This window comes from Oncorhynchus nerka, linkage group LG1 (genome assembly GCF_034236695.1).
Source record: "Oncorhynchus nerka isolate Pitt River linkage group LG1, Oner_Uvic_2.0, whole genome shotgun sequence".
Classification (NCBI taxonomy): domain Eukaryota; kingdom Metazoa; phylum Chordata; class Actinopteri; order Salmoniformes; family Salmonidae; genus Oncorhynchus; species Oncorhynchus nerka.
In genome coordinates, this window is record NC_088396.1 from 28096394 (window position 1) to 28107621 (window position 11228).

At 42.6% G+C, this 11228-nt stretch overlaps 1 protein-coding gene across 2 annotated transcripts in view; it reads right to left on the minus strand.

The window, feature by feature from the left end:
• LOC115128599 (ganglioside-induced differentiation-associated protein 2-like) overlaps positions 1–10724 on the minus strand; it is a 39477-nt gene extending 28753 nt beyond the window's left edge. The window contains exons 1-7 of one of the 2 annotated variants that reach the window (XM_029658575.2): positions 10488–10724; positions 8970–9173; positions 3578–3717; positions 2995–3148; positions 2249–2337; positions 1769–1845; positions 1187–1346 (exon numbers count right to left, since the gene is read on the minus strand). In XM_029658575.2, coding sequence (XP_029514435.2) covers positions 1187–1346; positions 1769–1845; positions 2249–2337; positions 2995–3148; positions 3578–3717; positions 8970–9136 — 787 coding nt within the window. In that variant the 5' untranslated portion in view covers positions 9137–9173; positions 10488–10724. The remainder of the gene's footprint in view (positions 1–1186; positions 1347–1768; positions 1846–2248; positions 2338–2994; positions 3149–3577; positions 3718–8969; positions 9174–10487) is intronic. The other variant, XM_029658581.2, reaches the window with a different exon arrangement.
• Between the last annotated feature and the right edge of the window lie 504 nt (positions 10725–11228).

Sequence of the window (11228 nt, forward strand, 5' to 3'; positions counted from 1 at the left end):
GGTTTACATCGTTTTCATGCTCATCAAACCATTCAGTGACTACTCATGCCCTGTGTATGGGGGCATAGCCATGGTAGCCAAAATAATGTCTTGCCTAGCATTTTCATACCCTAAATATGATGGGATGTTAATTGCTCCAGAACCACACCTGTGGAAGCACCTGCTTTCAATATACTTTGTATCCCTCATTTACTCAAGTGTTTTCATTATTTTTCCAGTTACCTGTACATCCTCTCTGCCATCAGAGCACCTGTCAGGGCAGCGCTCAGTGGAAAAGATGAACCAACAGAGAGACATGTTTAATTTAACAATTAGGCTCCTAATGCCTTCCACACCGATGTCTGTGTGTAGTGTGTGTTCCACCACTGGCCGAGGGTATGACAGATGTTCCACTAACTCGACTATGAAAGATCATCCTGCATTCTTCTCCCATGTGCACCGAGTGCGTTTCCATGGATACAAATGACCTGGTTTTAAACCAGGTAGTATTGGCCAGGACTGTGTTGTTCAGACTCCAGGAAATACAGCTGCTGCTTAGAGATGAAGAACTGCCGGTGGCGGCAGGTCTATTATCACCATGTATTTACACAATGCATCACCTACATGGACTGGATGTTGTTCAGGGCCTAAACTGAACACCCGCCAAATGCGGCTAGATTTTGCAATTGGCGGGTAAGATGTTTATTTCACCAGCCACGTTGGCAGGTGGTCAGGGCTCCACAGTGAGAGCATTTCACTTGTATTTGCAAATAAAAATAGAGTTAGAAGTCTGAGCATGAGCACATTTAGAGCCTTACATTTTGTTTTTTAAATAAATAAATTCTACAGTAGCTGTTTTTGAAGTGTTTGTCTTTCTGTTTCATAGCTGGTACCTAATCACACAAAGACCTATGAATGGTATAATTATGTCGGGAAAAATATTTTGGCTGGTAAAAAAATCTGATTGGCTGGTAGCCGTTTTTTTGTTTATGGTATAATTATGTCGGAAAAAATATTTTGGCTGGTAAAAAAAATCTGATTGGCTGTTAGATTTTTAAAATGTTTATCTACCTGCCACAGTGGCTGGTATATCAAAAAGTTTGTTTCAGGCCCTGATGTTGTTGCTATGGTAACCCTATTGAAACCACTATGCACAACAGCTCAGAGATGAGTCACATCTAGGGGGTTGTGGGAAATGTAGTCTTACCTTCCAGACAGCCTGGTTTCTCGGCGATGCGGATCTGTCTCTCTGGGACTACAGGCTCACCTTCAGAGTTCCCGATGTCAGTCGGGATTAGGGGCAGGCTGGCACGCTCCTCTTCCTCAGAACGAGGGTAGTAGAGAGGCAGCAGTTTCCTGTATGTGGGCTGTGACACACAAAATGATGTTAACCACACAGATATTAGATGCCACACACTCACACATGCTTTCTAACACAAAAACCTTCACACACATCCTCAGTTTCTAATCACTATGTGCACTTTCCCTCTTATCTGTGAAATACACTGTCTTTTTGTGTGTTTGCCATATTCGACATGAATAATTACCTCAAACTGAAACATTCATGTTATATTTGATATATTTAATGTTCTCTATGAAAAACAAATTAGTGAGTAATCACAAGAAAACTTTGCCTTCGAAACACAGCTTAAATATTTCATGCTCCAAACATTCCCCTTAAGTTGAATTTCACACCAGAAAAAAAATGAACAAGCCAGTGCAATTATATGCATGTAAAACCTAAGCATGTAAAACCTAAGTATGTAAAGCAAGAAAAAAAAGAACACACCTCTTCTGTGTCTGTCACAGCGAACACCACCGTCTCTATGCTCTCTCCATAGTTCTCCAGAAACCTGCGGACCGTTCCTGCAAACACACAGTTATACACACTGTAACAGACAACAGATATGCTAGCTGATGTGTAGTGAGCATTCTGGCAGAAAATGGTTGCTTTGTATCATCCAAGTGGGTGCTAAACATTGGTGGTGGGATAGGTGAGTTTCCCCCTTACAATGTAAAGCGCTTTGAGCACCTACTGCATTTGTAAAGGTGTTATATAAATGTTTCATATAGGTCAGGGGTCATGGATGAGTTACTGAACATCATGCCAGTGTTAATAGTTGACAGCCACAAGTTAACTACATGAAATTGTGAGTGTACTATCCGCTAATGTATAAGAGATCATTAACTTAGTGAATGTATGCCGTGCGTGTGAGTGTGTGCTGTGTGTGTGTGCTGTGCGTGTGAGTGTGTGCTGTGCGTGTCTTACTGAGGGCAATGTGTGTGGCGTCCTCCAGTGGGTATCCTCTCTTAGTTGTGCTGACCACACAGACGGCCACAGATGCCATAGCATGCTCTCTGCAGACACAAACAGCTCAAACATACTAACAGTAGCCACACCACAAACCACATTCAATTGACAGTGCAGTACACACCACAGAGTAAAGTGGTTTATGTACATATTACCTCACCTGTACCCCTGCACAATGACTCAGTACTGGTACCCCCTGTATATAGCTGTGTTATGTTATTGTGTGTAACTTCTGCATTTAAAATAATAAATAACGTAATATCAAATATTTTATTTTAAAAAAATGCATTGTTGGTTAAGTAAGCATTTCACCTGCTGTATTCAGTGCATGTGACAAAAAAGTGATTTGAGAAACATGGTGACAGAGATGGCCATGGCATATGGTTTACATCGTTTTCATGCTCATCAAACCATTCAGTGACTACTCAGGCCCTGTGTATAGAGGCATGAGGCTGTAAGGGAGCACCTCACGTTACACACACACCTGTGTGGTATTGTGGGGAGAGAACACTTCTCTCGTATGTAAACCAGCTGTGATCTAATCAACATGCCTAATCAACTTGCACAGTGGTTTAGATGGTACAATGATTATCTACACTATACTTGCTTGTTTTGTAACAAACTGAAATTAGGCAAACTATTCGAATTTCTGCAACCAGGAAATGGCAGAACGATTTCTGCATAGTGCATCTTTAATGTCTTACTTGGCGAGCTGCATGACGTTCCTATAGCAGTTGTACAGGGAGTTCTCAGCAGCCGTCCTGTACTTGGTTTTGTACTTGGGGCCCACCGTGTGGATGATAAAGCGCGCCGCCAGGTTAAAGCCTTTGGTCATCTTTGCCTCGCCTGTCCGACATCCTGTGGATAAACACATACATACCAGTAATACAAGTATATCAAGATCCCACAAAGAACACACCAAGAGAACATTCTTCACCTTCAACACAGCCTAGAAGGGGATTTACATAGCAACAATACCCAATGGACACAAACCAACACTTTTTCCTTTTCTAAAATATGCATTTGTATAAAAACCTGTCTGTAATGTGTTGTCTCCACAGTGCTCACATTATGTTAACACATGACATTCACTTTCCCAGCTTAACACAAGGTCATGATCAGTAGAGACAAACCAACAGAAGTTAATTGGACAACAAAAATAAGCATTCTGATTGATCAAGTTGAGATAGTGTTTTGAAACGGATGCGGTACTTCTCATGTTTGGTGCCCACTGAGCGCAAACCAGTCATGTTGTCATTAACCTGATGAGTTAGTGGTGCCCCCTACCTTTCAGTTTGAGCATCTCGTCTCGAAGTTCAGGCCCAGCGTAAGTGTGGATGCTCTCAGAGATAGGGTTCTTGTCCGTCAGAGTCTCATTACTCGTGTTTACGATCGCTGTGCAGTTCAGCAGGGCAACATTGCCATTACTGAGAGATGACAGCAGAATGAAAGCGGGTCAGATGTCTTAACTGTATTGGCCATACTCAAGCTCCATCTCATATCTCCCTTTGACATCAAAAAGAAGAAGAAACTGTACTATGAAACAAAGTAATATAAACAATGAAAGCTGTGGATTACCTTCAATACAATTTTGAGCAAAAAGGCAAACTTTGATCCATATTCCCTCTGATATTGCCAACTACTTGTATTACTTTTTCATTGGCAAGATTGTTGTTGGCATGTCTACAACAATAATAATCCCCAAAATAATATGTTTGGGCAAAAGAACACAGCATTAGCCATTGCAAAATGCATAGAAATTAAGAAGAAGATTGTGGGAGCCGTTTTGTTAGACTTAAGTGCAGCTTTTGACATTATCGAAACTGCTGGAAAAACATACAGTACCAGTCAAAAGTTTGGACACACCTACTCATTCAAGGGTTTTTCTTTATTTTACTATTTTCTACATTGTAGAATTCAAATCATAGTCGCACACCTCATGTAGCCTAGCCCATAGGCATATATGTTTTGTTAAGGTTTGTTAAAGTGGCCAAATAAGTTCTTAAAATTAAGCACATGAATCTGTTTTACAACGGGTGCAGAGCCTAACTGCCATACATTAGCAGCGCTTGAGTTTTAAGTTTGGGGAAGATCATTTTTCACCATAAAAATTCACCTTTATAATAAAAGCATTACATGCATAATCACATTTACATTCACTTTGAGAATGGTGTTTTCCCGCTAACGGAACATTCACGCTAATAACCTACTGCCGCGTGAGCATTGCTGTATCAAAATTTTAAGCTAAACGTTCTGATTGGTTGTGTCAGCCTCATTGCATTATTTATTTTTTGATGCTAGTGGTTGTATTAATTTGGGCTTCATCTCATCCCACAACATGTTTGGAATATTTCTTTCTAGATAGAATAGGACAACTTTTGTACTATGGGGGATAGTAGACCGACATATTCTAGTGCTTTTGATGTTCGTTAGGCCTACTCATCTTGTTGGCTGACAAAGTGAAATTGGACAGTTCTTCCAATATCTTTAATATGCGCCTCGGAATTGGTTAAGGCTGTGCGCAGTTGCGTCCCCGATATGTTGGTCTTCACTTGTAGCCTGTGAGAAAGACCCGATCATGTGACGAGAGCCATGTGAGTGAGGTGCATCGGTGCATGCAGCTGGGAGAAGGGAATTTTAATGATTATATTCAGCCTAAGGGCACAACGGCCACAAAAGGCATGTTTTTTTTTAGGCGGCATTACTACCACACAAAGGGGATGCCGCCAGGAAATTCGAGGCATTATCAAGTGCTTGTCAAATATTGTGCAAGTGTGTACAGCCTGCACAAAGAAAACAAAGCAGAGCTCATACCTTTCATGCAACTTTTTTCAAATCATCATTAGAGTCGCATCATGCAGACCTAGACTGTATTCAAAATTAAACATATAGCCCTAAAGTTACATACATAGCTCTAAATTAAGCATATAGGAGTACCTGTTTCTTTGTTAAGCACTCCCTCAAATCATTTAGGGAAAATATCCTTACCATTTAGCTATGTTCAATTGTATTCTTCATACTAGAGGTCAACCGATAAATCAGAGCCGATTTCAAGTTCATATAACAAATCGGTAATCGGCATTTTTGGAAACCGATTGTGGCCGATCACATTGCACTCCACAAGGAGACTGCGTGGCAGGCTGACTGCCTGTTACGCGAGTGCAGCAAGAAGCCAAGGTAAGTTTGCTAGCTAGCATTAAACTTATAAAAAACAATCTTAACATAATCACTAGTTAACTACACATGGTTGATGATATTACTAGTTTATCTAGCTTGTCCTGCGTTGCATATAATCGATGCGGTGCCTGTTAATTTATCATTGAATCATAGCCTACTTCGCCAAACAGGTGATGATTTAACAAGCGCAGTCGCAGGCCTCCCGGGTGGCGCAGTGGTTAAGGGCGCTGTACTGCAGCGCCAGCTGTGCCATCAGAGTCCCTGGGTTCGCGCCCAGGCTCGGTCGTAACCGGCCGCGACCGGGAGGTCCGTGGGGCGACGCACAATTGGCCTAGCGTCGTCCGGGTTAGGGAGGGCTTGGTCGGTAGGGATGTCCTTGTCTCATCGCGCACCAGCGACTCCTGTGGCGGGCCGGGCGCAGTGCGCACTAACCAAGGTTGCCAGGTGCACGATGTAGCCTCCGACACATTGGTGCGGCCTCCGACACATTGGTGCGGCCTCCGACACATTGGTGCGGCCTCCGACACATTGGTGCGGCCTCCGACACATTGGTGCGGCTGGCTTCCGGGTTGGATGCACGCTGTGTTAAGAAGTGTGGCTGGCTGGGTTGTGTATCGGAGGACGCATGACTTTCAACCTTCGTCTCTCCCGAGCCCGTACGGGAGTTGTAGCGATGAGATAAGATAGTAGCTACTACAACAATTGGATACCACGAAATTGGGGAGAAAGGGGTAAAAAAAAAAAAAAAATACACAAAAAAACAAGCACAGTCGCAAAAAAAAGCACCGTCGTTGCACCATCGCCCCACGTCAACAAAACTAAGGAGATGATTGTGGACTTCAGGAAACAGCAGAGGGAACACCCCCCTATCCACATCGATGGAACAGTAGTGGAGAGGGTAGTAAGTTTTAAGTTCCTCGGCATACAAACTGAATTGGTCCACTCACACAGACAGCATCGTGAAGAAGGTGCAGCAGCGCCTCTTCAACCTCAGGAGGCTGAAGAAATTCGGCTTGTCACCAAAAGCACTCACAAACTTCTACAGATGCACAATCGAGAGCATCCTGGCGGGCTGTATCACCGCCTGGTACGGCAACTGCTCAGCCCACAACCGTAAGGCTCTCCAGAGGGTAGTGAGGTCTGCACAACGCATCACCGGGGGCAAACTACCTGCCCTCCAGGACACCTACACCACCCGATGTTACAGGAAGGCCATAAAGATCATCAAGGACAACAACCACCCGAGCCACTGCCTGTTCACCCCGCTATCATCCAGAAGGCGAGGTCAGTACAGGTGCATCAAAGCTGGGACCGAGAAGCTGTTTTTCAGTCTCTATCTCAAGGCCATCAGACTGTTAAACAGCCACCACTAACATTGAGTGGCTGCTGCCAACACACTGACACAACTCCAGCCACTTTAATAATGGGAATTGATGTAAAATATATCACTAGCCACTTTAAACAATGCTACCTAATATAATGTTACATACCCTACATTATTCATCTCATATGCATACGTATATACTGTACTCTATATCATCTACTGCATCCTTATGTAATACATGTATCACTAGCCACTTTAACTATGCCACTTTGTTTACATACTCATCTCATATGTATATACTGTACTCGATACCATCTACTGTATCTTGCCTATGCTGCTCTGTACCATCACTCATATATCTTTATGTACATATTCTTTATCCCCTTACACTGTGTATAAAACAGTAGTTTTGGAATTGTTAGTTAGATTACTTGTTGGTTATTACTGCATTGTCGGAACTAGAAGCACAAGCAGTTCGCTACACTCGCATAAACATCTGCTAACCATGTGTATGTGACAAATAAAATTTTATTTGATTTGATGTGATTGTGTACAGAACCATAAACATCAATGCCTTTCTTTAAAATCAATACACAAGTATATATATTTTTTAATCTGCATATTTAGTTAATATAGACTCATCTCAATGACTATGAAAAATAATGAAACTTCAAAAAGCTTTATTTTGGACATCAAATCAGAAGACAACTGTGCTACTTAGTTTTTTGTATTCACAAGCAAAGCACACACACGATCAAGTTTACGGTGAAACACGTCTGTTTCACTTCACTAAAATGCTTGAGGTAGCAAAACAAGCTATGGAAAAAAATCATAATTGCGTCCTCACACTTCCTTGGCAAATTACTGCAGTGCTACTTCAAAAAGGTTGGATGTGAATGAGTGAAGTATCTTAGGCCTTGTACATACTTGTGGTTAAAGGAGAAGTGCACAGCCTCGTTTTTCATCAATACTCTGCCAAGACAGCAAGAACCAGTGTCTGGAATGTGTTTCATGTAACACTTGTTCTACAACACCTTGCTAGCTACATTATTTGATCATGCTAGCGAATAGCTAGTGTAACAAACTCTCAGCAACAACACCAGGCACAGTCTCACATTTGACAAACCCATCTGATTGTTACACAGAAGCCCATTTTCACTAGAGGAGCTATTTCCCAATCAATATTTGCAGTGCACATCAAGCTACAGTGTCTTCTGGGAAATTTGTTTTGCGCCAGTTGGGCGGGGTTTGCTCGTTTTCAACTATACAATTAGTCATCCTAAGGAGATGTCTCCACCCACCCAGGGCACTGGGCCACACAAAACTACCTCACCCAGTCTTTTCCGTGAAAACAGTGCCACCAAGTGTTAATAGGGAAAAGGGGGCATTCGTTTTTTTTACATAATTGTAATCCAATCCCTCAAGTAATGATGCAGTCACTTACCAAACTCTTTTGGACAAGTGACTTTATGACCAAAATTATTCTATTTACACTTTGTAGTCAATTGAGATACTATAATACATGTTTCTGACTTATATCGATGCCACATAGGCCATTTTCAAAAGAAGTTGGTTTTCAAGGGCAGTTGACCTTTAACATTTTAAGCAAGTGACACTTGTGGTGATCCTTGCTCAAAGGGAGTGCAAGTCAATCAAGACACTGTGTCAACTCCTGGAAATTAAGTCAAAACAGGAGCAGAAAAGTGCTTTTCCTAAGACCTGTGTAAATAGGCCCAAGTTCAGCCCAGAGATCTGTTCCTTTAACTGCAGCAGGAATGTGAGGAGGGATTGGGGCAGCCTGGGTACAAATGTCTTACTGAGAGACTCCTACCAGTGGAACCTCTGAACACATCATGTGCTCAGCCTCCACAACAAAGAGGATTTAAAAGGTAGAGGCTAGAATGATGGGGGTGGGAGAGAGAAAGAGAGTGTGTTTATTGAGGGGGGTGATCCACAGTGGTGCAATGATCCACAGTGGTGCAAAGAGCCAGGGCTACACCTTGAGACCTTATAGCCATCAACAAATGCATTTGATATGAATTTGACAATAACGATTGCGAGAGAAAAGGAGAGAAACCCCGAGATGAAAAAAAAAGAGAAAGCAAGAGAGCAAAAGAGAGAGACCAAGAGATAAGTGGTACTAGAGACAGAGGTCCAGTGTGTATGTGTGCGACTCACTAGAGCACTATTTTCCTGTTGATGTCCTCTCTGTAGGGGAAGGGGGATAGGAAGGCCTGCTGGCTGAAGTTGTACTCCTTCTCCTCTCCCTCAGGGTCCGGCTGCCACTCCCAGGTGGACAGAGTCTGGACCTCCACAAACTGAGAGCGTGCTCCCAGAGGATCCATTCCTGCACTGCGCTGGCCGGCACCTCAATGCTCAACACTGCAAACAAAGCCAGAGAAAGACTTTAAAGTGTATTTTCAGTGTCCACATCCAGGAACCAAATAGGAAGGAAGGGAAAGGGGGATACCTAGTCAGTTGTACAAGTGAATGCATTCAATGGAAATGTGTCTTCCGCATTTAACCCAACCACTCTCCTGAGTGGCACAGCAGTCTAAGGCACTGCATCACAGTGCTAGATGCGTCACTATAGACACCCTGGTTCGAATCCAGGCTGTATCACAACCGGCCGTGACTTCGAGTCATATAGGGCGGCACACAATTTGCCTGGGTTTGGCCGGTGTAGGCCGTCGTTGTAAATAACTGACTTGCCTATTTAAATAAAAAAGGTTACATTTAAAAGTTTAAAAAACCCTCAAAATAAGCATCTATGACAAGGAAAAACAGACAGTCACAATTGGTGATTACATGGGTGTTTCAGTGTTCATAATTAAGTAGGCTTGGCAATATAAATAAAAAAATGTGTAAAGCAAAAGCATTTTTGCACAATCAAAGAAAGGCTTTGACTGACAGTTTTAAAATAGCTTCCAGTGTCTAGAGTCAAGACAGTAACAAACCATCCCGTTTTCAGTACTTCTAACCTCTATTCAGCCTGAAAATGAAGCCTCACATAATGAATCCACTTGTGTGAGGTTAGGTGGCAGTTAAAAAAAATTGGGTGAAACAGGCAAGCAAGGTCTGGCTCCGTTTTTTTCCAGAACCTGCAGCTATTTAAGATTGTGTTTTCGAGACTATCAGCTAACTACATACCATGTCAACACCTATGACTGAGGGCCTCTGTCTAACATTAGACTGGCCGCGTTCTAGGAACAGTTCTGTTTTGGAGCTTATGGCACGAGAGGGGAGGGCATTACCGTGAAGTGAACCTAAACAGACAGGGAATTCAAAAGCACCATAACGACGTATTGAAATGCAGAATGAAGATCAACATATAGCTAGTTGGTCTATATTGTTGTTGACTGCAGCATGGGTCAAATACACTTGACGAACAATAGTATTCCTCTCACATTTCCCACCGTGTTTTTGCTTGTGCGACTACTCATAAAGGTATTTCCATTTTAATGGATAAATATGGGAAAACATCTAATTATGAAAAAACGAAATATGTCATAATCACCAACCATGGAGCTCGAGCTCAGCTGACCATCACATTCCCAGTGTAGCATGTGCCTGTTTTACTTTGATTCGCAAATGTATCTGCTAGCACCGCAGAAAATAGTAGCATGCCGAAAATGGAAAGGAATTTAAAGATGTATCTATATATCAGGAAGCTACAGGAGAAAATGTTACACCTACCCGTTTTCTTTTGTCCACGATTCCATTAGTTGTCGACACAGAGCATGACTGAATTACAAAAAGCGAAGAATACAGGGGGTGTTCGTGATGTTCTTAACATCCCAAACATGGCAAAACTCGATTTGATATAGCCAATTCCCATCGTACTGTCACGTTTACTACAGTTTGGGGAGTTCCTGATCAGCTGATTCGCGACAGAGAGGAAGACGCGAAGCGAGAGGGTTCACTCTGCCCAACATCTGTCTACTCAAACAAGACCGCGAAGTAGTGATTGATGCACGTCGGATGAATCGTGTGAAAAAAAATGTATATATTAACTACAGAGTCAGAGCATTTATCCCAACACCAATGCAGTGTGGGCTCCTGAGTGGCGCAGCAGTCTAAGGCACTGAATCTCAGTGCAAGAGGTGTCACTACAGACCCAGACAGGTTGAATTCCAGGTTTATCACAACCAGCTGTGATTGGGAGTCCCATAGGGCCGTCATTGTAACTAATAATTTGTTCCTAACTGACTTGCCTAGTTAAATAACGTTTTTTTTTTTAAAAGCTTTTGATCATGTTTCACACCATGGTGTTGAACACTGAGCTGTAGTTAATGAACAGCATTCTCACATAGGTGTTCCTTTTGTCCAGGTGGGAAAGGGCAGTGTGGAGTGCAATAGAGATTGTGTCATCTGTGGGTCTGTTGGGGCAGGATGCGAGTTGGAGTGGGCCCAGGGTGTCTGGGATGATGGTGTTGA